Source organism: Megascapheus bottae, chromosome 6, assembly GCF_031878675.1.
Source record: "Megascapheus bottae isolate mThoBot1 chromosome 6, mThoBot2.hap1, whole genome shotgun sequence".
Classification (NCBI taxonomy): domain Eukaryota; kingdom Metazoa; phylum Chordata; class Mammalia; order Rodentia; family Geomyidae; genus Megascapheus; species Megascapheus bottae.
Window position 1 is genome coordinate 75002236 of NC_143514.1, and position 24604 is coordinate 75026839.

Here is a 24604-nt window from a genome sequence, read left to right on the forward strand (position 1 = left end):
ACACCTGGGAAAAGGACTAAGAGTTTTCCAGACCAGGAGTGTGGCCTAGTGATAGTGTGCTGGCCTAGCATACACAAGGCCCTGGGTTCCATTCCTTGGTACCACATACACAGAAAAAAGCCAGAAGTGGTGCAGTGGCTCAAGTGGTAGAGCGTTAGCATAGCGGCCTAGATCCTGAGTTCAAGCCCCAAAAGTGGCCAAAAATAAAAAAAAGGGCTGGGAGTTTTGCCTAATGGTAGAGTGCTTGCTAGCACACACCAAGACCAGGGTTCGATTATCTTATACCACATACTGCAGAAGTGGTGCTGTGGCTTGTGGCAGAGCTCTAGCCTTGAGAAAGCCCAAGGACAGTGCTTAGCTGAGTTCAAGCCCCAGGACTGGCAAAAAAAAAAAAAGTTTTCCAGGCTGGGGTTGTGGCTCAGTGGTTGGGAGCTTTCTCAACTGAGTGTTGGGTCTAGGCCGGGTCCCAAAACCTCAGGAGAAAAAGAAACAGATTGTTTTCCTAAAGGGTTAAAATCAGGACTGATGAGTGGACCCAAAGCATCACTTGAATTTTTTTGTCATCAGTCATAGGTTTGAACTAGATCTGGGCGCTGTCCCCAAGCTCTTTTGCTAAAGACACTCTGCTACTTTGAGCCACAGCTCCACTCCCAGGTTTTGAGTGGTTCATTGGAAATAAAAGTCCTACAGGTACTTTACTGCCAGGGCTGCCTCTGAACTGCAATCTTCAGGTCTCAGTCTCCTGAGTAGCTAGGATTACAGGCGTGAGCCACTGGCAACTGGCTTTAAGCACTGCTCTTAACTGTCAAGGGAGGGAGGTTTGGTGCCCCGGCCACGGGGCTTGCACCTTGGAGGTCAGGATGTTGAAATGGGTATGCAAATGAAAGCTAAACTGGTTTTTCCACTAGGGGAGGGAAATCTCCTGCAGACCAGATGGGATTTTCATCTGCCCATCATTTACAGCTCAAAGACCGGCAGGGTTAGAATTCAATTACCCCAGGGTGTATAGTATGGAGTCACCTCCTAGCTTCCAGGGAGGTTTGGGAGAGGGTTGTTTGCGGAAGGCTTAGGGGATCCATCCTCGGCCCCACCTAACCCTCCCCCTCCCTCTGAGAAAGCCTGAGTCACTCTCCGGATGCCTGGCCCCTTCGGAAATGACAGCTCAGTCTGCGTTCTAAACACAGCATTTCTAAGAGGAAGAGCTGAACCTATTTAAAAAAATAGTAAAATATATTTTTTTTTCCTGGACAGTTTTGCTTATCTGTGTTACACTGTACTGCTGTAGTTGGTCCTTAGAAACTGAAATGACCTTTGCTACAGAACAGGATGCTGGCACCAGTGGCTTATGTCTACAATTCTAGCTACAGACAGATCTGAGGATCATGGTTTGAAGGGAGTCCACACAGGAAAATCCAGGAGAATCTAATCTCCAATAAACCATCTGAAAGAATAAAAGAGCACTGGGCCTTCCTCCCTTTCTTTCTTTTCTGCCAGTACTCAGGCTTGAATTCAGGGCTTTTTTTTTTTTTTTTTTTTTTACTCAAGGCTAGTGCTCTATCTACGACTTAAGCCACAGCTCCACTTCTAGGATTTTGGAGATCATTTGGAGATAAGGGCCTTGTGGACTTTCTGCCCAGGTAGCTTTGAACCAAGATCTTCAGATCTCTAACTCCTGAGTAGCTAGGATTATAGGCTTGAGCCACCAGCACCCAGCATAGGGTCCTTTCTCAGGGGTATGAATTACTAACTGGAAAGGGGAGAAGCTTGGCATTTTGACCTCCATTTTGATTTCGGTTTAAAAGTCCTAGTTACAACTTGATGGTTTCTGGAATATTCTAGAACACACGTTTCTGAAATGTGTCTGTAAAGAAGATCTCAAGATTTCTCTGGATATGCTTTGAAACGCACTGTGCTGTGCAGCCTGGGACAGATACCTTGAAAGTCTGCATCCGTCACCTCCCACCCCCCATCTCAAGCTCTGTGCTGGTGCTTGAACTCAGGGCCTTGCACTCCTGCTTGGCTTTTTCATACATTTGAGCCACATCTCTATTTCTGGCTTTCTGCTGATTGGAGTCTCTTGGATTTTATCAGCCCTGGGTGGTTCTGAGTGGAAACCAGATCTCAGCCTCTTGATTAGTGGGCATTACAGGATTGAACCACTGTATCCAGCCACAGCTGCCTCTTGAGCTGGGGATGTCACAGAGTAGGCTCTTCCAAGGCCTGGCCTGTCCCTATTCCCCTCCACTCCTCATTCACCCCCATCTCTGCCATTTGAATCAGGGACAGAGTAGAGTGCTGGCATAAGGTGTCTCCGAACCCCTCCTGCTTGTAGTCTTGGGAAGGGGGGGAAGCACCCCCTGCACCCGTTGTCTCAGCTCTCACTCTGGCTCTGCACTCCCCCCTACCCCCTGCAGCTCTGGATGTCAGGTAAGCCTCTATTCCTGAACCCTGCCCTGCAGCAGCACTCTTCTCCAATTGTGTAGCAGTTTATTTTTTCTCTCAACCTCATTGCAACAAGGGCCAGTAGCGGGCAGGTCCCGGGATGACCACTGCCACCCTGTGTTTGGAAAAGCCTGGCTCTCAGTTCTCTGGTCTACGCTGCCCCCTGGTGGCTGCGCATGCATCTGCCTTTAGGCAGTCAGAGCTGGAGTCAGAGCAGGCTGTTGGCAGAGGGACCTGGCTTCCAGGACCCCAGGGACAGGGTCACCCCACCCCCTCAGGGCTTCTGCACACAGTATTGTATCTCGGCAGCTATTTTAGTGTATGTGTACACCTACACTTCTTTTGGGCACTGGGCATGGGACACAGGACCTCCACACGCCAAATGCACTCTACTGCTGAGTCGTATTTTCAAATCTGATCATGTATACATTTATATTGCCGCACCTGATACAACATGCCTACACTCTCACCTGGAGCCACAGATGCACTTCCTGTTTTCTGGTGGTTCATTAGACTTTCTTGCCTGGGCTGGTTTTGAACCAGGATCCTCCTATTTTACCTTCTTGAGTAGCTAGGACTGCAGGTGTGGGCCAACAGCACCCAGGTGTGCATTCTACTTATGTGTCAGTCCTGGGGCTTGAACTCAGGGCATAGATGCTGCTCCTGAGTTTCCCCCTCCCTCCAATCTAGTGCTATAGAACTTGAGACACATCTCTACTTCCACTTTTTGATGGTTAACTGGAGATGAGTCTCACAGAGCCCAGCACTGGTGGCTCATGCCTGTAATTCCAGCTACGTAGGAGGCTAAGATCTGAGGTCCAATGCCAGCCCACCAGGACAGTTTTTATCTCCAAATAAGCACCAAAAAAAGCTGAAGTGGCACTGTGGTTTGAATGGTGGAGCTAGCCGCGTGCCGGTGAGTCAGCCTGTCATCCACTCAGGAGGCTCAGATGTAAGGACACCGGTTTTCAGCTTCATCAGACTTAATCTCCAACTGCCAATAAGCTAGAAGTAGAACGGTGGCTTAAGTGGCAGAGTGCCAGCCTTGAGTGTAGAGTTCGGGGACAGTGCCTTGAATTCAAGCCCCAGGACTGCCACCAGCACTTACCTGGCCAAAGACAGGACAAAGGAGACTTCTCAGGGACACCTTTCTTTTTAATGTGTAAGAAGGACATGTCTAACTCACACACACAACACGGGCCTGGGTCTATTGTTTAGCACGAAGCCAAACTGGAAGCGAGCGGAGTGGCAGGCAAATGTCTAGGAAGCGCGGGTGTGTGGCCGGCAGTGGTGAAGGTGGGAGCTGGGGGCCGGCTGCTCAGGGCCAGGGCAGGAAGTGGGGGCTATGGGGGGCGAAAGGGGCTCCGCAGAGATCTTAGGCTTCTACAGGGACAGCTCCCAGAGGGAGGGACGCACAGGTGGCTTAATTCATTTTATGAAATGGCAGGAATTACCAAGCAAAGGTGGTTTGCCTCGACAGGGAAGAACACAGCTGGAGGCACATCTGTTTAGAGCCACCCTGGTGTGTGTGAAGAATGCCTAACCTCTGCCCCCATCACACCACAAAAAGCCACTAAGGCAGAGGCATGACACAGAGGGAGGGTGGGGCTGATGTCAGGTGTCCCATCCACCCCTCCCCCCCCAGGCCCATTCCCACTGGGCAAGGTGTTGAAGACTCACACAGCAGGGGTGCAAAGCCTGTGGCTTTGTCATCCGGGCCACATTCTCACATTCTTGTACATTTATAATCAAAGGAAGATGTTTCAAAGAAAAGGAAAATTAAAAGAAAAAAAAAAAGGTCTCTCCCAAATTCAAAGAATGTATTCCTTAAATTTTCTAAAAGCCATGGGCTGGGAGTTTGGCCTCGTGGTAGAGTGCTTGCCTAGCACACACGAAGACCTGGGTTCAACTCCATGGTACCACATACATAGAAAAAAGCCAGAAGTGGTGCTGAGGCTCAAGTGGTAGAGCTCTAGCCTTGAGAAAAATCCAAGGACAGTGCTCAGGCCCTGAGCTCAAGCCCAGGACTGGGGAAAAAAAAAAAAATTCTAAACGCCTCTCTCCACCCTCCCCCTCCACACACTTGGTCCACATCAGGATGTGAACTCAAGTGCTTTGTGCATTTGTGGCAGATGCTCTACCACTCGAACCACACTTTTAGTCTGGCATTTTGGTGGTCAACTGGCGATGCCAGCCTTAGTTGACTTCAAACTGTGATCTTGGCCAGCTAGGGTGACGGGTGTGAGCCACTGGAATCCCCTGGCCTTTTTACAAGATGGTGGTGTTTCCCTTCAAGTCGCTCAGGCCAGCAGGCCGCCTGCGTCTCAGCACCCTGCATGGACAGTGTCAGTGCTAGGGATACCAGATGCCAACCTGGAGACCTGCTCTCCAAAATAGGTTAAGGCCAGCTACAGGGGGGCCCCACGGGCGGGCCTCTGGGAGTGAATGACGCTTACGGGAATGGGGAGGAACGGAAAGTGAGGGGACCTGTAATAGCACCCCGGGGGGGAAGGGTTCAGTCCCCCTGCATACTACGCTGCAGTCAAACTGCACGCTGTCCCCACTGAGGCTCAGGAAGAAAGTGTGCAAGAGCAGGTGAGAAAGGGAAACCAAGTTAGGGCAGGGTGGGGCTCTCAGCAGCAGCTTGCGGCACTCCGCTTCACATGGCATGGCTTGCAGAAGAGATGGTCATTCAGCGGGTAGCAGCCTTGATCAGTGGGCTCCACAGACAGGAGGACACTACAGTCCTAAAGAGACAAAGGTACGTGTCACATGCAAATGTCCTGGGGTGTGGGTACTGCCAACACAGAGCCTGCCCAGGGGAGAGACTTTTATTAAACCTTCTCTGCAAGGAGCAGTGCAGTTGCCTGGGCCAGGAGGCTGGCGCTGTACCACTTAAACTATAACTCCTTTTCCAGTCCTGGGGCTTGAGCTCAGGGCCTGTGCACTGTCCTTGGGCTTTCTTCAAGGCTAGTGTTCTACCACTTGACTCACAGCACCATTTCTGGCTTCTTCTGGCCAGTTGTGGGGCTTGAACGCTGGGCCTGGGCACTGTCCCCAAGCTCTTTAGCTCAAGGTTACCACCCTACCCCCGGGCATGGATGTCATCCTGGAGCTCTTCAGTTCAAGATTACATCCTATCCCCTAAGCCACAGTGCCACTTACTTCCAGTTTTCTACTGGTTAATTGGAGATAAGAGTCTCATGGACTTTAGTGCCCAGGCTGGCTTTGAACCATGATCCTCAGATCTCAGCTTCCTGAATAGCTAGGATCACAGGCATGAGCCACCACACTCGGCTCATTTTCAGCTCTTTTCTACGTATGTGGTATGGAGGAATCGAACCCGGGTCTTCATGTATGCTAGGGAAGCACTCTACCACTAGGCCAAACTCAAGGCCCCCTCTTCACATTTTTGCTGGTTAATTGGAGATAAAGAATCTCACAGGGGCTGAGAGTTTGGCCTACTGGTAGAGGGGCTCGGGTTCAATTCCTCACTATCGCATACATAAAAAAAAGCCAGAAATGGTGCTGAGGCTCAAGTGGTAGAGCACTAGCCTTGAAGAAAGCCCAAGGACAGTGCCCAGGCCCTGAGCTCAAGCCCCAGTACTGGCAAAAAATAAAAATAAAACAAAAAACAAACTCCGCAATCTCTGATTTATCTGCCCAGGCTGGCTTTGAACTATGATCTTCAGATCTTGACTTCCTGAGTAGTTGTGATTATAGGTCTGAGTCACTGATGTCTAGAGAGAGATCCTTTTTTTCTTGTTTAAATTCCCAGGCCACACATCCTTAAGACTGGCAAAATAATGAATCACAGATTTCAGGAGGAGGAGAGAGATTCAAGCCCAAACTGCCAACTCAACTTCACCATTTACCCAAAGCGCACACCTTATTGGAGCCTCAGCCATCACCTTATTCTTCAAGCTCCAGGTAAGAAAGGACTCATGGGCAGAGACCGGATTCTGGGCTTGGCTGGCGCCCTTGGAAGCTGCAGTGCTGTCATCAGAGTCTGGTCTCTACTGAGATGACTTTGGGGCCAGGGGCCACAGTCTAGTTTCTCAGTGGCCAGTCAGAGAGGGCGCCCTCATGTGGCTCCTCTCCCCAACTCCACCCTAGTCCCTGGGGGTGGGGGAGGGGAATTTAAGTCCTGGATCTGGGTCATTTACAATGGGTCACTTGTTTGGCATTCTAAGGGGATCAAGTGACAAACCTGAAGTGCCAAAGGGGCATAAGTAACCTTTTCTAAAATAGAACAGAGAGGGAGAAACAAAGTGGCAGCCGAGCCTTTCAAGGGCTGAGAAGAGCTGAAGCAAGGTAGGTAGGCCTTAGACAGGCCTGGCAAAAAAGACCTCAGCCTCTCCTACGTAACTGGGAATAAGGAATATTTTCTACTAGTGGGGCATCAGCAGTTCATGCCTAAATCTTAGTTACTTAGGGGGCTGAGGTGTGAAGATTATCTCCAGGCTAGCACTCTGCCACATGAGCCACAGCACCACTTCTGGCATTTTCTGTGTACGTGGTACTGAGGAATCGAACCCAGGGCTTCGAGCCTGCTAGACAAGCACTCTACCACTAGGCCACATTCCCAATCCATGAAACTCTTACCTTCCATTAACCAGCAAAAAGCTGCAAGTGTCTGGGCCGGGAGTTTGGCCTAGTGATGGAGTGCTTGCCTAGCATGCATGGAAACACGGGTTCGATTCCTTGGTACTATGTACATAGAAAAAAGGCAGAAGTGGTGCTCTATGGAAGTGGTGCTGAGGCTCAAGTGGTAGAGCTCTAGCCTTGAGAAAGTCTCCAAGGACAGTGCTCAGGCCCTGAGCTCAAGCCCAGGACTGGGGGGAAAAAAAAAAAAAAGCTGCAAGTGGTAGAGTGCCAGCCTGAAGTGGAAAAGCTAAGGGAGATTGCCCAGACCCTGAGTTTAAGCACTAGCACACACACACCACAAAGAGCCAGTCGTGGTGGCTCACACCTGTAATCCTAGCTACTTAGGAGGCGGAGGCTGAGATCGGAGATTGTGCCTCGAAGCCAGCCCAGCCATGAAAATCCCTGAGATTCTCATCTCCAGTAACCACCAGAAAACCGGAAGTGGCACTGTGGCTCAAATGGTAGAGCACGAGCCTTGAGCTGAAGAGCTCAGGGACAGTGTGTAGGCCGAGTTGCAAGCCCCATTTTTGGCCATGTCTCTACTAGAGTTCAAGTTCCCCGTTGCTGGGCAGCCTCTGCTGGTCAAGGTCGTACAGGACGGGCAGGTGGGGGTGGAAATGAGTTGCTTGCTGTCCTGCTACATCTTTTTTTTAGGGTGACGGCAGAGATATTGGCATTGACTTTGGTCACTGGTTTTCCAAGACACAGCAGCAGCTGGACTCTGAACTCAAACCAAGCCAGTGTAAGTCTGCAGCTCCTCCTCTCCCGGCCCTGCCCCTCCAAGCCCCCCCTCCACCTCTCTCTTTCTCTTTTATTTATTTATTTTTTTTGGCCAGTCCTGGGCTTGGACTCTCCCTCTCCCTCCCCCTCCCTCCCTCCCTCCCTCCCTCCCTCCCTCTCCCTCCCTCTCCCTCCCTCTCCCTTTCTCTCTGTGGGTCATGGGGCTTGAGATCTGCCTGGGCCCTGTCCCTGAGCTCTTATGCTCAAGACTACTTTCCTACCTTTGAGCAAAGCCCCACTTCCCATTTTCTGGAGGTTAGAGATAAGAGTCTCAGGTCCTTTTGTGCCCAGGCTGGCTTTGAACCTTGATCCTCAGATCTCAGCCTCCTGAGTAGCTAGGATTATGGGTGTGAGCTACCACACTGGCTTTTCTTTCTTTCTTTCTTTCTTTTTTTTTTTTTTGTGGGTCATAGGGCTTGAACTCTGGGCCTGGGCACAGTCCCTGAGCTTTTCAGCTCAAGGCTACCCCCTACCTCTTGAGCCCCACTTCCGGTTTTCTAGTTTTCTAATGGTTAATTGGTGATAACAGTCTCATGGACTTTAGTTCTGAGGCTGGCTTTGAACCACCATCCTCAGAACTCAGCCTCCCACCATGCCTGGTTTTCCACCTGTTTTAAGATGAGCAAACACATCTTTAGAATTACTCCTTGGCGCATTGTGAGAGACCTGCCCTGGGACTCCTCAGTGGGTGACACCCATACAAACCACCTCTCTCCCAGCACCTGAGAGGAAGCTTCAGGGCCAAGTGGCTGGTGGGTGAAGGAGGGGCAGGGCTTGCTACATTGCTTGTGGGCTGCAGGCCATGGGGAAATAAAAAATCTGTGCTCAGCTGACTTGAAATAACCAGGGGACCACAGATTGGCTCTTTGGTTTTTCTTTGCAGGTTCTGGGGCTTGAACTCAGGACCTAGGTGTTGTCCTTGAGCTCTTCAGCTCAAAGCCAGCGCTCCACCACTTGAGCCACAGCACCAATTCTGATTTTCTGGTGGTCCAATTGGATATAAAGAGTTTTGCAGACTTTTATATCCAGGATGGCTTTGAACCGTGACTGAAGATGAAGTTTTTGTTTTGTTTTGTTTTTTTTGCCAGTCCTGGACTTGAGCTCAGGGCCTGAGCACTGTGCTTGGACTTTCTCAAGGCTTGAGCTCTACCACTTGAGCCTCAGCACCATTCCCAGCTTTTTCCTATGTACGTGGTACCGAGGAATCAAACCCAGGTCTTTGTGCATGCTAGGCAAGCACATGCTAGGCCAAACTCCCAGCCCTTGTTTTGTTTTTAAAATCTGTCCTGGGTTGCCGGGTGTGGTAGCTCACGCCTGTACCCCTAGCTACTAAGGGGGCTGACATCTGAAGATCGCAGTTTAAAGCCAGCTTGGGCACTAAAGTCCATAAGGCTCTTATCTCCACTTAACCAGCAGAAAACCAGAAGTGGCGCTGTGACTCAAGAAGTAGGTGATAACCTTGAGTGCTCTACCAATCCAGCCCCGGTATTCCACTTCCGGCTTCTTGGTGCATGCTAAGTAAGCACTCTTCCACTAGGCCAAACTCCCCATCCACTGTCATTCTTTGTCCCAGCCAGCACTGCTGAGCCTGCTTGCCTCCACAGCCCGGGCCCTTACTCACCTCACACCGGTAGCAGTTCTCGTGGAAGTTCTTTCCCATGCATTCGATTTTGTAGGCATCCTTCCCGTCCCGGGGGATGATGGGATTTTCACAGATGCTGCACACGGGGGCGAATTTCCTAGAGAGAAAAACAGAACCCACGCTTGCTCGGGAGGCGTTCACAGTAATGAATGCAGAAATGAGCTGGCAGAACTGGGGCGACTGGAGTCACCTCCCAGAGCTATTCTGGGCTCCTGTGTGACTTCTCCACCTGCAGCTATGCCTCACTTCTGACTCCTTGGCAGGATACAGGGGAGACCTGAGACAGGAGAACAGCGGAAAAGCTGGAACTGAGGGGATGCTAGGCTGGGACCCTCTCATGGCTTTGTCTTTTTACCCTCTTGGTTCCAGTACTGGGACTTGAACTCAGTGCCTGAGTAGTGTCCCTTAGTTTGCTAAATGCCATTGCCTTACCACCTGAGCTGTAACTCCACTTCTGGTTTCTCGCTGGTTAATTGGAAGTGTGTCTCACAGACTTTTCTGCATTGGCTGGCTTCAAACCTCTGTCCTCAGCTCTCAGTCTACTAAGGAGCTAGGATTACAGCCATGAGTCACCAGCACTCAGTTTATATATACGTTTTTAGGGTTTTTTCTCTATCCTCTCTTTCCTCTATGTCTCTCCCCAGCCTTTCTTTCTGTGTGTGTGTGTGTGTGTGTGTGTGTGTGTGTGTGTGTGTGTGTGTGTGTGTGTGTGTGTGTGTGTGTGTGTGTAATAGGCTTAAACTTGGCCTGTGTACTGTCTCTGAGTTTTTGTGTTCAAGATTAGTACCCTTGGGCCGAGAGTTTGGCCTAGTGGTTGAAGTGCTTGCCTAGCATGCATGAAGACCCGGGTTAGATTCCTCGGCACCATATACATAGAAAAAAGCCGGAAGTGGTGCTGAGGCTCAAGTGGTAGAGCTCTAGCCTTGAGAAAGTCCAAGGACAGTGCTCAGGCCCTGAGCTCAAGCCCAGGACTGGCAAAAAAAAAAAAAAAAAAAAAAAAAAAGATTAGTGCCCTGCCTCTTCACCATACCTTCATTTCTGGCTTTTTGCTGGTTCATTGGAGCTAAAGAATCTCACCGACTTTTGTGCCTGGGCTGGCTTTGAACTGCAATCCTCAGATCACAGCTGAGTAGCATGGATTGTAAGCATGAGCCATCTGTGTCCAGGAGTGGTCCTGGGCCCTTGGCTGTGGTTTTCTGCCGTGTCACCCCCTTCCCTTCCTGCCTGCGGCCTCTCCTACCTGTAGAAGTCGTCCAGGCAGTACACTTGGTTCTGGCCATCCAGGGCGAAGCTCTCGTCCCCGATGCAGCGGGTGCAGATGACACAGGTAAAGCAGCTGGGATGGAAGACCTGGTTCAGCGCCTTGATGACCTGGTCACTGACCACCTGGCCACACGTGCCGCACTTCTCCAGGGTGTCCTGGGATAGAGGGTCTTGCCTCAGAGCTGCCCACAGCCAAGCGTACTCCAAGCCACGAGGGGCCCTGGCCAGCGGCCCCAAGAGCACTGTGTCTCAGCACAGAGCAGGGATCAACACCGTGAGGCAGCTACTCGATTTATACTGCCATCTATTTGAGGTCAGGACTCAGCAGAAACTTCCTTCCAACCTCAGAGTCTAAAGCCAGGTGTGTTGGCTTACACCTGCAATCCTACCTACATAGGAGGCAGAGAGAAGTGAGGTTTAAAGCCTGGGCAGATAAGACCATGAGAACTACCTACCTTTGTTGGTCACGGGACTTGAACACAGGGTCTAGGCACTATCCCTGAACTTTTTTGCTCAAGGTTAGTGCTCTACCACTTTGAGCCACACAGCTCCACTTTCAGTTTTCTCGTGGTTAATTGGAGAGAGTCTCGTGGACTTTCCTGCCCCAGCTGGCTTCAAACTGAGATCCTCAGATCTCAGTCCCTCAAGTAGCCAGGATTCCAGGTGTGAGCCACCTGCATGCAGCTGAGATTCTTATCTCTAAATTACCAGTAAAAAGCCAGAAACGAAGCTGTGGCAGAAGGGGTAGAGCACCAGCCTTGAGAATAAAAGTCAAGCAAGAGTGTGAGGCCAGGTGTTCAAGCCCCACAACCTGTGTGCATCCACACACAAGTGAGTTTTGATGTTGAAGAGGAGTCTAGCATCCTCGGGAACAAGGGCCCTGGGTGATAATATACTTTAGGTGGTAGGGCTCAGTGGCAGGTCTTGGGGGGGGGGAGGTTTCCAGAGAATGGTGAGAGCCTACATCTTCCTCTTTTCTCTTTTCCTCCAGGCCATGCGGTTTTTGCTCTGCTACGTGCTACTGTCATAATATATGGCACAGCCACAGATGCACCCATCAGAGACTGTACTACAGGTAGCATCCTCTTTTCTGCCAAGAGATTTCTTACACTGTTCTCTGGCCATACAAAATGATCAATAGAGCCAGCTCTGGTGCTCACACCTGGAATCCTCCCTACTCAGGAGGCAAAGATCAGAGGATCATGGTTCAAAGCTAGCCTGGACAGGAAAGTCTGCGAGCCTCTGTTATCTTCAATTAATCACAGAACCAAAAAAAAGGGGTGGGGAGTGTTTGCCTAGCATGCATGAAGACTCAGGTTCTCGATTTTTCAGTACCACATACATAGAAAAAAGTTGGAAATGATGCTGTGGCTCAAGTGATAGAGCACTAGCCTTGAGAAAGCCTGAAGACAGTGCTCAGGCCTTGAGCTCAAGCCCCAGGACTGGCATTAAAAAAAAAAAAAAAAGCTCAGGGGTTGGAAATGTGGCTTGGTGGTACAGTGCTCACCTAGTGTGCACGAAGCCCTGGGTTCGATTCCTCAGTACCACAAAAACAAAAAAAATGCCAGAAGTAGTGCTATGACTCAAGCGATAGAGTGCTAGCCTTAAGAAAGCTCAAGGATAGTGCCCAGGCCCTGAGTTCAAGCCCTAGGACTAACAAAAGAGGCAGGGGGGGGAAGGGAGAGAAAGAGAGAAAGGGATAGACAGACGGGCGGCCATGAGAAGCTGATGAAAAGCAAATGTGTCTGTCCTGTCCTGTGCCCATGGCTCCCACCACCCCCAAACAACCCTTCTCTTCCTAAGTAGATTCACTCTGGCACTATGTCTGTGCCGGAAGGCTGACACTTTACAGGACCACAGGAAATGAATCCCAGTCCGATCTCTCTCCTTTCTGCATGTGCACTTCCTCATCTGTGGAATTCTGGGTCAGTGGTGTCTAGCTGGCAGGAGTACTGTGAGGAGGGAAATAACGTAACTTCTCCACATGCCCAGCTCCATGCCTGGAATGCAGGGGCCTTGTCATGGGGAGTACCTGGTAGCAGGGCTCACAGAGGGGCCGCCCTTCCTTCTGGTAGAAGCTCTGTCCAGCTAGCTGGCGGTGGCAGGTGCGGCAGGTGAAGCACTGGGCATGATACTGCCTCTTCATGGCCTCCACGGCCAGCTCTCGAGGAGACACAGGCTTGTGGCAGAAGCCACAGACGTCTGGGGTAGAGGAGACATAGCCATCACCACTCAGAATGTGCCCACAGCTCAGCCTCCAATTCCAGGACTGGGGTCATGACAGGCACGAGGAAGGAATGTGACGAGATTAGGCCAGGTAGGGTGACTCAGGCCTGCAAACCCACCTGCGCCATCTAGAGGCGGAAATGGGGGTTTGCGATCAATAGAAGAAGAGGCAGAATTGGGGTCACCGACTTGTCTTCTCAAATGGTAGTATTTTCAATTCATCAAGATCTAATTGGGAGCTAGGTATGGGTAGCTCACACCTGGAATCCTAACTACTGCTCAAGAAGCTGAAATTTGAAGACTATGGTTCAAAGCCAGTGTGGGTAGAAAGTCTCCATGAGGCCCTTATCTCCAGTTAACCACTCAAAAACTGGAAGAGGCACTGTGGCTCAAAGTGGAAGAGCACTTACTTGCCTTGAGCAAAAGAGCTCAGAGACAGTGCTCAGGCCCTGAGTTCAAGCCCCACAACTGACAAAAAAAAATCTAAATGGGAATGAAACTGTACCAATCGATACCAAATACTTGGAGAATTTGAGCAGTGGGTCAAGTGCAGTGGGACACAACTGTAATCCCTGCACTAGGGAGGGGGAGGCAGGAGAAATTTGACTTCAAGGTCAGCCTGGGCTATGCAGACTGCTAAATAAACAAACAAGCCCATGAGAATAAAAATTATTAGAAGTAGAAAATCATGTTACAATGTTGGAGGAATCCTTTCTAACAATGTCACAAAATCCAGTAGACTGAAAGAGACTGAAATAATGGACCACATAAAGATTTGATTCTCAGCCAGATATTGGTGGCTTACACCTGTTCTTCCAGGAAGCTGTTATCTGAGGACCAGTGGTTGGAAACCAGTACAGGCAGCAAAGTCCATTAGATTCCAATCTCTAATTAACCACCAAAAAGCTAGAAGTAAAGCTGTGGTCCAAATGATAGAGTGCCAGCCTTGAGCAAAATCACCAAGTGAGAGTATAAGATGGGTGAGTTCAAACTGACCTAAATAAATAATAAAGTATTGAGAGGAAATTCAAGGCGTTTTGCTTTTTACAACAAACTATACAGTTAACGTATAAATGGAATATCATTATATAAAAAAAAAAAGGCCGTGAGTTTGGCCTAGTGGGTAAAGTGCTTGCCTAGCATGCAGGAAGACCCGGGTTCAATTCCTCGGTACCACATACATAGAAAAAAAAGCCAGAAGTGGTGCTGTGGCTCAAGTGGTAGAGCTCTAGCTTTGAGAAAAGAGAAAAGTCCAAGGACAGTGCTCAGGCCCTGAGCTCTTCAGCTCAAGGCCACCACCCTACCCCTTGAGCCTCAGTGCCACTTCTGGTTTTCTGGTGATTAACTGGAGATACGAGTCTCATGGATCTCAGCTTGCTGAGTAGCTAGGTTTGCAGGTGTGAGCCTTGGTACCTGGCTTGCTGTACAATTTCACAGACCACCCACTAGGTGAGCTGAGTGAGACACAGGGGTGGGGTCCCAGCACCTTGGGTCGGGGCCAGCCCTGTGCCCTTACCTGTGGATGCTTCTCTCTCTGGAAGGCTGCCAGGGTCTTCTGGGGGAAGTGGCAGCTCCTCCTCTGAGGGCCTGGTCAGAGGCTCGACTGATGGGCCCTTGGACAGAGCCTGTGGGGACAAGGGGTAGACAAAAGATAGAGGTCCAGGGCCGGGAGTTTGGCCTAGTGGTTAAAGTGCTTGCCTAGCATGCATGAAGACCCGGGTTCGATTCCTTGGTACCACATACATAGACAAAAGCCGGAAGTGGTGCTGAGGCTCAAGTGGTAGAGTGCTAGCCTTGAGAAAGTCCAAGGACAGGGCTCAGGCCCTGAGCTCAAGCCCAGGACTGGCAAAAAAAAAAAAAAAAAGATAGAGGTCCAGTGAGCCCTGAGATCACTTGGAAGTTACCATGGTTACCCACTCTGCCCTACTCCCTCCATTAGCCAAAACTCTCCTTCTCCCTCCCTGGACTGGCCTCTCCTCGCAGCTCCTAGCTGCAGTGGACAATCAGTGATGGCCTGGGGCAGAGGAGGAAGACCGGGTTCCAGCAGCACAGGAATTTTATTTTATTTTATTGTATTTTTTTGCCAATCCTGGGCTTGAGCTCAGGGCCTGAGCACTGTCCTTGAACTTTCTCAAGGCTAGAGCTCTACCATTTGAGCCTCAGCACCACTTCCGGCTTTTTTCTATGTATGTGGTACCGAGGAATCGAACCCGGGTCTTCATGCATGCTAGGCAAGCACTTTAACCACTAGGCCAAACTCCCGGCCCCAGCACAGGAATTTTTAGCTAGACACCTGAGAGGTCTTCCCAGGGTCGAGGAGGGTGCCTGAGGGACAAAACGGGGACAGCACTTCCTAGGGACCATGAGGAATTCCAACAATTTTAACCAGTATGTCTGGGACATTGAAGAGGTCTGTTTTATTTTCTACAGTACTGGGGGTTTGAACTCAAAGCCTGGTGCTTGCTGGGCAGGAACTCTTGCCAATTGAGCCATGCCCCAGACCTTTTTGCTTCATTTATTTATTTTTCTTATTTTTCAGCCAGTCCCATGGCTTGACCTTAGGGCCTAAGCACTGTCCTTGGGCTTTTTTTTCCCCCCTCAAAGCTGGAGCTCTGAGCCACAGCACCACTCCTGGCTTTTTCTTTGTATATGGTACTGAGAAATTGAATGCAGGGCTTTGTGCATGTTAGGCAAGCACTCTACCACTAGGCTCAACTCCTATTCTTCATTTTTCTGAGAGGGTCTCACTTTTTTCCCCTTGGGTCTTATCTTGGACCAAGATCCTCCTACCTCCAACTCTCCCAAATAGCTGTGATTCTAGGAGCTTAATGTTAAGTTCAGACTTTTTTTTTTTTGCCAGTCCTGGGGCTTGAACTCAGGACCTGGGCACTGTCCCTGAGCTTCTTTTTTGCTCAAGGCTAGCACTCTACCACTTAAGCCACAGTGCCACTTCTGGCTTCTTCTATGTATGTGGTGCCGAGGAATGGAACCCAGGGCTTCATGCATGCTAAGCAAGCACTCTAAGATTAAGCCACATTGCCAACCTCTAAGCCTAGTCTAGAAGACCCTTGAGGAGGGTCTGTCTTCAAGAATGAGAATGACTGTAATCCTAGCTACTTGGGAGGCTGAGATCTAAGGATCAAGGTTCAAAGTCAGCCCAGGCACAAAGGACTCTTATCTTCAATTATCCTCTAGAAAACGGGAAATAGGGGACTGGGAGTTTGGCCTAGTGGTTAAAGTGCTTGCCTAGCATGCATGAAGACCCGGGTTCGATTCCTCGGTACCACATACATAGAAAAAAGCTGGAAGTGGTGCTGAGGCTCAAGTGGTAGAGCTCTAGCCTTGAGAAAGTCCAAGGACAGTGCTCAGGCCCTGAGCTCAAGCCCAGGGCTGGCAAAAAAAAAAAAAAAAAAGATGGGAAATAGGACTTGGCTTAAAGGTAGGGAGGTAGCCTTGAGCTGAAGAGCTCAGGGACAGCGCCCAGGCCGAGTTTAAGCCCACAAAAAACAAACAAAGAGAAAAATGACTCCGGACACAGGGGTCTAGGAGGGGCAAGGCTGGCGGTACCTGTGGTGGAGGTGGGGGTGGGGGCAGGTGCAGCTGCTCCAAGTCAGAAATGAGTGAGGCCCCGCCAGGGATGGGGACATCCTCATCAGGGGGTGGAGGCGGAGGAGGGAGGAGGTCCAGGTCGGCCAAGGACTCTTCACTATGCAGGGCGGGAGGGGGCAGCGGGCACTCTGCAACAGAAAGAGAGGGAGTGTTCCAGAGTTTCTGCAGAGGCAGAGAGGAATCTCACTACACAGAAGACTAAACAGCAGTGGCTAGAGCTCAGTTTCAGGGTCCCTCACCCCAGCCCTGGTCCTATTTGGCTCTGATATGAACTCATGTGGGTTCTAACACAGAGCCAGCAGCTCTCAGCTGGAAAGTGCTACTGCCCCCTAGGGGCTGCAGGGAGGATAGCAGAAGATGAGGTTCCTGAAGTGACTTGCCCAGTAGCTCCCTCCTTGTCAACCTCCACCTTGGACAGCCCCACTGGGCGCCAAACCCACCTGGTGGGGACACAGGCACAACCAGCCCCTAAGGCAGTGACCTGAAGCTGCATTTCCTGGCCAGCTGCATGGGTGTCACCAGACATCCTTCTGGCTGGGCAAGGTGGCACAGGTCTATAATCTCAGCTACTCAGAAGATCTGAGGATCCAAGTTTGAAAACAGCCTAGGCAAGAAAGTCCACAAGGGCCAGGAGTTTGGCCTAGAGGTAGAGTGCTTGCCTAGCATGCACGAAGACCCTGGTTCGATTCCTCGGTACCACATACATTGAAAAAAGCTGGAAGTGGTGCTGAGGCTCAAGAGGCCTTGAGAAAACCAAAGGACAGTGCTCAGGCCCTAAGCTCAAGCCCATGGCAAAAAGAAGAAGAAGAAGAAGAAAGTCCACAATACTTATCTCTAATACACCACAGGAAAAATAGAACTGTTACTCCAGCCGTGAGTGAAAAGCTCAGGACCAGGCGACGGATGACACGAAGGGGAGCATGGTGCATGGTAACACGTGCCTGAATCCCAGCCTTCAGGGAGACTGAGGCAAGAGAACCATAAGTGTGAGGTCAGCCTCAACCATACAGTGAGTTCTAGGCCAGCCTAGGAAAGTGAGACTCAGTCTAAAAACAAAAGGAGGGGCCGGGAATGTGGTTTAGTGGTAGAATGTTTGCCTAGCAATGCATGAAGCCCTGGGTTTCATTACTCGGTACCTAAAGAAAAAGCCAGAAGTGATGCCGTGGCTCAAATGGTAGAGCGCTAGCCTTCAGAAAACTCAAGAATAATGTACAGACCCTGAGTTCAAGACCAGGACTGAGTTCAAGTCCCCATAAATGGCAAAAAAAAATAAAATAAAATAAAAGGAGGAGCCAGGGACCAGTAGCTCATGCCTGTAATCCTAGCCACTCAGGAGGCTAGCTCTGAGGATCACAGTTCAAAGTCAGCCCAAGCACAAAAAGCCGGTGGTACTCTTATCTCCAATTAACCAGCAGAAAACTGGTAGTGGAGCTATGGCTCAAGGGGTAGAGTGGCTAGCCTTGAGCTGAAGAGCTCAGGGAAAGCGCCCAGGCCTAGAGGTCAAGCCCCACGACCGACAAAATTAAATAAAAATAAAATACAACAAGAAAAGGCACAGACAAAGCAAATGTGCCTGAACCCTGACAATCAGTAGAACAGGATGTGAGGACTTGGGACTCCTGACTCTGCACTCCACACCTCTGTGTACACACACATACACGCACGCACGCATGCCTGCATACACATGCACATGCACAAAATGATTACAATATCAGCTTAGCTCATGGCCACTCCCAGCAGCTGAGGCTGAGTGAGCAGGGCAGGGTGGGGTCCTAGATCCCTAATCCTGCTGTCACCACAGACTTCCCGTCTCCCATGCTCCTTCCTCTCCTGGTAACGTGTTTCACCCACATACAAGGAAGCTGGACAAAAACAGAACAGCGCAAAATCTCATTTCCACCGTGAGTACAGAAAGGGACACAGGGATTAAACCACTATCACAGGGCACAAGAGAAACCAGTAAAACATACTGGTGGAAAGAAGACAGAAACTTCTGGAGGATCCAGAGCTATAACCCATTCCCAGCTAAGTTTCTGCGTTTCTGCTTTTCAATGTAGGGCAGACAATGTCCCTGACCCACCCAAGGGCTGAAAGGACTGCGCGGACTCAAGAGGGCATTCTAGACCCCAGTCCAACGACAAAGAAAATCCAAGAAAATAAGAAACACAAAAGCCAGATGCTGCCAATGGATCCTGCCTAGAATCCTAGCCACTCCGGGGGCTGAGATCTGAGGATTATAGTTTGAAGTTAACCAAGGCAAGAAAGGCCTTGAGCCTCTTCTGTCCAATAAACTAATCAGAAAAAGCAGGAAGTGGTGATGTGGCTCAAGTGACAGCGCTAACCCTGAGCACAAAGAGGCTCAAGGGATAGTCCCCAAGACCTGAATTTAAGCCACAGGACCCATGAAGAAAAATTTCCCCAGATCTCAGCCTCCTGAACAGCTAGGACTACAGTGAGTCACCAGCACCTGGCCAAAAAAAAAAAAATGTAAATAAAACAGGAAGGAATACATTTGTCAAGTCTAGCCAACTACTGAGCTTGGACATTGTGACAAAATCACCCAAGGGCCTTGTTCAACCTTCACAGCTTAGCCTGGAGTTTCTGACTCCACAGGCCCAGGGTCGGCCCTGAGAGACAGCATTGCGGTAATCTGCCCAGTGCTGGCAGAGGGCCACAGTTCTAGCCCCAAAGTCTCACCTATCTGAGATTGTAGGACTCAAAATAGCAACTGCCTCAACAAACATTCAGTGTCAACTCCATGGGGCAGAGTGGCACACAGGAAGCTCTTGTTTTTAATCAGTCATAGGGCTTGAACTCTGGGCCTGCGTGCTTTCCCTGAGCTCTTCAGCTCAAGGCTAGTTCTCCACTCCTTGAGCCACAGCGCCACTTCCAGTTTTCTGGTGGTTAATTGGAGATAAGAGTCTCATGGACTTTAGTGCCCTGGCTGGCTTTGAACCGTGCTCCTCAGATCTTAACCTCCTGAGTAGCTAGGATTACAGGTGTGAGCCACCACGCCCAGTTTGCTTTTTTGTTGGTTCCTGGCGCTTGGATTCAGGGCCTGAATGCTGTCCCTGAGCTTTTTCACTCAAGGCTACCACTTTGAGCCACACACAGCTCCACTTTTAGTTTTCTGGCGGTTAACTAGAGATAAGAGTTGCATGGAGAGCCAGGAGTGTGGCCTCGGGGCAGAGTGCTTAGCCTGCCCTAAGCATACCCGAAGCATGCTGGAAGCTGTGTGATTTCTCAGTATCACATACAGAAAAGCTGTAAGTGGTGCTGTGGGCCAAGTGGCACAACACTACCCTTGAGCAAAAGTGCTCAAGGACGGTGCCTAGGCCCTGAGTTCAAGTCCCAGAACTGACCCCCGCCAAAAAAAGAGTTCAGCTTATGCCCTGAGTTCAAGTCCTGAGATGGACAAAAAATAAACAAGTAAAAATGTAAATTCCCAACCCGAATCGATGTAAGAACTGCAAATCCTTAAGCTGGGCACCACAGCTCACACTCGAAATCCCAACTACTCAGGAGGCTGCTCCAATGAATGAATGAATGGACAATCAAGTAAGTAAATGAGTCAGTGAATGAATAAATGAACTGATGAGAGAGGATAGGAAGGGAGGGAGAGTAGGAGAAAGGAAGAAAACAAGGACTAAGTCTGCCTTCCCTCCCCACCTCCCTGCTGTTTCCCACTCTGTCTCTCTTGAAGTCGCCTCTTACCTCCATTGGAGAGCTCAGAAAGCCCAGTTGGGGCAGAGGCTGCAGGTTGGGTTGCAAGGGCCCAGGGGCTGGGTCTCCAGGCTGGGCCACTTCCAAGGGACTTCCCGGGAGCAGGGGCCTCCCAGGGGCCACCTCGGGCCTCCCCAGCCACCTGTCTCACTTCCCCCATCACCGCGGTGTCCCGGCGTGGGAGAGCCAGAGTGATGAATACGGAGGAGGCAACCCTCTTCTCAGATTTGGAGGCCATGGCAGAGGCTCCTGTTAGGGGCAGAAAAGGGGTTCAGACTCCAGAAGGGCCCAGAGCTTCCTTCCTCCTGTACCATACCCCTTTTGGGGAGGAAGGGGTCAGTTGTGAGGCTTGAACTCAGGGCCTGGGCACTGTCCTTGAGCTTCTTTGTGCTCAAGGCTAGCGTTCTACCACTTGAGCCACAGCATCACTTCTGGTTTCTGAGTGTTTAATTGGAGAGAAGAATCTCACCAGGACTTTTCTGCCCAAACTGGCTTTGAACTGAACCATGATCCTTAAATCTCAGTCTCCTGAGTAGCTAGGATTACAGATGTGAGCCACAGGTGCCCAGCTGTGAAAGATATGCTAAGAATGACTCAACTCAAAACTCAGTCCAGGGGCCGGGAGTTTGGCCTAGTGGTTAAAGTGCTTGCCTAGCATGCATGAAGACTTGGGTTCTATTCCTCGGTACCACATACATAGAAAAAAGCCAGAAATGGTGCTGAGGCTCAAGTGGTAGAGCTCTAGCCTTGAGAAAGTCCAAGGACAGTGCTCAGGCCCTGAGCTCAAGCCCATGACTGGCAAAAAACAAACAAACAAACAAACAAAAAACTCAGTCCAGACAAGTAGGGAGCACAGGAAAGAGGACCAGGATCCCATGCCAGCCAGGCTACACAGTGAGACTCAATCTCAAGAAGGAAAGAGTTGGGTGCCATGGTACACCTGTAATTCTAGCTTCTCGGAAGTCAGAGATCTGAGGGTCTTGGTTTGAACTCAGTCTAAGCAGATAAATTCAACAGATTCTTATTTCCAATTAAGCCAAAAAGCTGAAAGTGGAGCTGCAGATCAAGTGGTAGAGTGCCAGCCTTGAGGGGAGGGATGGGACCAGAGTGGAAAGCAGGCCTGATTATTGGTGGTCCATGCTTGTAACCATAGTTTTTAGGAGGCGGATCACATCCAGCTTAAGAATTCCACTTTCAGTTAGTGGTGTGGCTCAAATGGTAGAATGCCAGCCTAGTGAACTAGCCTAGCAAGCTCAAGTCTCTGGGTGGGTAGACAGACAGACAGACAGACAGACACAGACACTCCCCACGCCTGGAAATTCCCATCATTCTGCAATCATCTAAGATGAGGCCCTTTACGCCCCAGATTCACGCCCCAGATTCACAGACAGGCCTCACGAGTTCAAGTGTAGTGGCAGACCTAAGCTGGCTTCCTTTCCGTCCCACGGGCACCACAGAGCTCGCTAAGGCCCCGGTTGTTCTCATCCTGGCATGGAGCAGTCTAGATGCTTCCCTGGTGATGGGACCAGTTCCTCAGGACCCCCCTCCGTCCTCCTCCCCCCTCCTGGGGAGCTACATCTGCCGGCGTTCCCAGAACCCAGGAACATCCCCAGGACCGGCCAGATGTGTGCAGCTGGCCCGTCCCTCCCGTCCCCCCGCAGGGTCACTGCGGGGCGGGCAGGGGAAGGAGCCCCGCCGGGGACGTTCAAGCCCTGTCCAGCCCGACGGGGCGAGGGGGCCGCACTTTCCTCCGCCGCGGACCCCCGCCCCCGCCTCCGCCCCCGGCGAGCCAGAGCGTCGGTGAGCGGAGAAAGTGGGAACAAAGGGAAGGAAAGTCATTTCCTGTCAGGAGGAAGGAAGGAGGCCGAGATCCAGCCGCGCCGGCCGGCTGGAGCGGGGCGCGGGGCGCGGGACGGCCCGGGCCGCACCCCGCCGCCGGCTCCGCGCACCCCGCGGACCCCAGTCCGGGTCCGGGGTACAGCTCTGCTGGCGGCGGGGCCGCCCCCGGCACGCACCCGGGCTCTCGCGGGGAGAGGCGGGCGCGGGGCCCCGACCGGTCCCGGGCCTCGCGGCGCCCAGGGCACCCGGCAGCTGCGCCCGTCCCCGCCCTCGGCCGGCGCCGAGGGGCGCACACCTGGGGCGGGGAGCCGCCCGCCCTCGCCTGGCCTGGCGGGACCCCGGCCCGCGCCTCCCCGGGTCCCGACCTCCACCCCGGGACGGCAACCGGGACCGACGGACGGACCGACAGCCGTCCCTCCGGGGGCCCCCAGGTCTGGGTACAGCCGGGGATTTGGGGGCGCCCGCCCAGAGCCGCCACCTGCGTGCCGCCAGCCGGGGACGCCAGGACGGGCCGTCGGGCCCGCAGCACCCCTTACCTGCAACCCGAGCTGCGGCGGCTGCGGCCGGACGCCGGGGCGGGGCAGGACCGAGCCGCCGCCCCCCGCGCCCGCCCCCGCCCCCCGCGCCCGCCCCCGCCCGCCCCCCCCGCGCCCCGCGCCCGCCCCCCGCGCCCCGCGCCCGCCCCCGGCCCGCCCCCCGCGCCCGCCCCGGCCCTGCGCCCGCGCCTGACCATAAAAGGTGAGGCTCGGGGGAGGGGCCGCCCCACCTGCCCGCCGCCCCTCCCGCCCTGCCTTTGTTCCCCGGACCCCTCCGCCCCGCTCAGGCCCCCGAGCCGCCCAGGTCTTCCCCTGGGTCTGGGACCCCGGGGACACTGCCCACCTCCGCGCTCGTCTGAGCGGATGCAGTGGTCCCTACGTGATGGGCCGGGCCTTCTGCCCTGGGCGGGGGTCTCCGAGCCCCGACTCGGGCTGCACCTGGGTCTGGAACCCCTTCACGCCGTGCAGGCGGGCGGACGCGACGGCCAGGCTGGTCATCGGGTGTGTCCCCAGCTAGCCACTGCCCCTCCCGCCTCCCCTGCGCTCTGGGGGCGAGGACGCTGACCCCTCCCGCCTCCCCCTGCGCTCTGGAGGACGAGGACGCTGCCCCCTCCCGCCTCCCCCCTGCGTTCTGGAGGACGAGGACGCTGCCCCCCTCCCGCCTCCCCCCTGCGTTCTGGAGGACGAGGACGCTGCCCCCTCCCGCCTCCCCCTGCGTTCTGGAGGACGAGGACGCTGACCCCTCCCGCCTCCCCTGCGTTCTGGAGGACGAGGACGCTGACCCCTCCCGCCTCCCCTGGGTTCTGGAGGATGAGGACGCTGCCCCCTCCCGCCTCCCCTGCGTTCTGGAGGACGAGGACGCTGACCCCTCCCGCCTCCCCTGCGTTCTGGAGGATGAGGACGCTGCCCCCTCCCGCCTCCCCTGCGTTCTGGGGGCGAGGACGCTGACCCCCTCCCACCTCCCCCACCCCGCGTTCTGGAGGACAAGGACACTGACCCCCTCCCGCCTCCCCCCTGCGTTCTGGAGGATGAGGACGCTGACCGCTCCGGCCTCCCCCACCCCGCGTTCTGGAGGACGAGGACGCTGCCCCCCTCCCGCTTCCCCCTGCGATCTGGAGGACGAGGACGCTGCCCCCTCCCGCCTCCCCCTGCGATCTGGAGGACGAGGACGCTGCCCCCTCCCGCCTCCCCCTGTGTTCTGGAGGACGAGGACGCTGACCCCCTCCCGCCTCCCCCTGCGATCTGGAGGACGAGGACGCTGCCCCCTCCCGCCTCCCCCTGCGTTCTGGAGGACGAGGACGCTGACCCCCTCCCGCCTCCCCCCTGCGTTCTGGAGGACGAGGACGCTGCCCCCTCCCGCCTCCCCCCTGCGTTCTGGAGGACGAGGACGCTGCCCCCTCCCGCCTCCCCCCTGCGTTCTGGAGGACGAGGACGCTGCCCCCTCCCGCCTCCCCCCTGCGTTCTGGAGGACGAGGACGCTGCCCCCTCCCGCCTCCCCCCTGCGTTCTGGAGGATGAGGACGCTGCCCCCTCCCGCCTCCCCCATCCCGCTTTCTGGAGGGTGAGGACGCTGCCCCCCTCCTTCCTCCCCCTGTGTTCTGGAGGACGAGGACGCTGCCCCCCTCCCGCCTCCCCCCTGCGTTCTGGAGGATGAGGACACTGACACCCCCCCCCCCCCGGGGTGTTTTGGACTGCTCAGGAAGGGGGAGAGGGGTGGGGAAGCAGGGAAGCTGAGCCCTTCTCTTCAGGGATGGGCCGCTGGGATCCCTAGAGGCTAGAGAACATTGCTGGGAAAAAGGATCTGGGTCTGATTCAGAGGCAAACAGATTGTTCTTTTGACGAAAGCACGGTGGAGCTCGGGGCCCAGCACCACGGAGGCTCTGGGTGCTGCCAGGAGG

General features: G+C 53.0%; 1 protein-coding gene across 1 annotated transcript; it reads right to left on the reverse strand.

The window, feature by feature from the left end:
* Window positions 1-4095: 4095 nt before the first annotated feature.
* Fblim1 (filamin binding LIM protein 1) lies at window positions 4096-22739 on the reverse strand. Its single transcript, XM_090335757.1, has 8 exons — window positions 22708-22739; window positions 20324-20581; window positions 16568-16737; window positions 14517-14625; window positions 12807-12976; window positions 10752-10930; window positions 9491-9608; window positions 4096-5189 (listed from the first exon to the last, which is right to left on the reverse strand). Exons 2-8 carry the CDS (start codon window positions 20568-20570, stop codon window positions 5076-5078), a joined length of 1107 nt encoding a protein of 368 aa, XP_090191883.1. The 5' UTR covers window positions 20571-20581; window positions 22708-22739; the 3' UTR covers window positions 4096-5075.
* Between the last annotated feature and the right edge of the window lie 1865 nt (window positions 22740-24604).

Excerpts from the sequence above, each read along its gene's own strand:
- Fblim1 (XM_090335757.1), bottom strand. The coding sequence starts at position 20,570 with ATGGCCTCCAAATCTGAGAAGAGGGTTGCCTCCTCCGTATTCATCACT. Across the intron at positions 12,977-14,516 it reads AGAGAGAGAAGCATCCACAG|ACGTCTGTGGCTTCTGCCAC; the intron begins GTAAGGGCACAG and ends CCTCTACCCCAG. Across the intron at positions 9,609-10,751 it reads TGCCTGGACGACTTCTACAG|GAAATTCGCCCCCGTGTGCA; the intron begins GTAGGAGAGGCC and ends TTTTCTCTCTAG.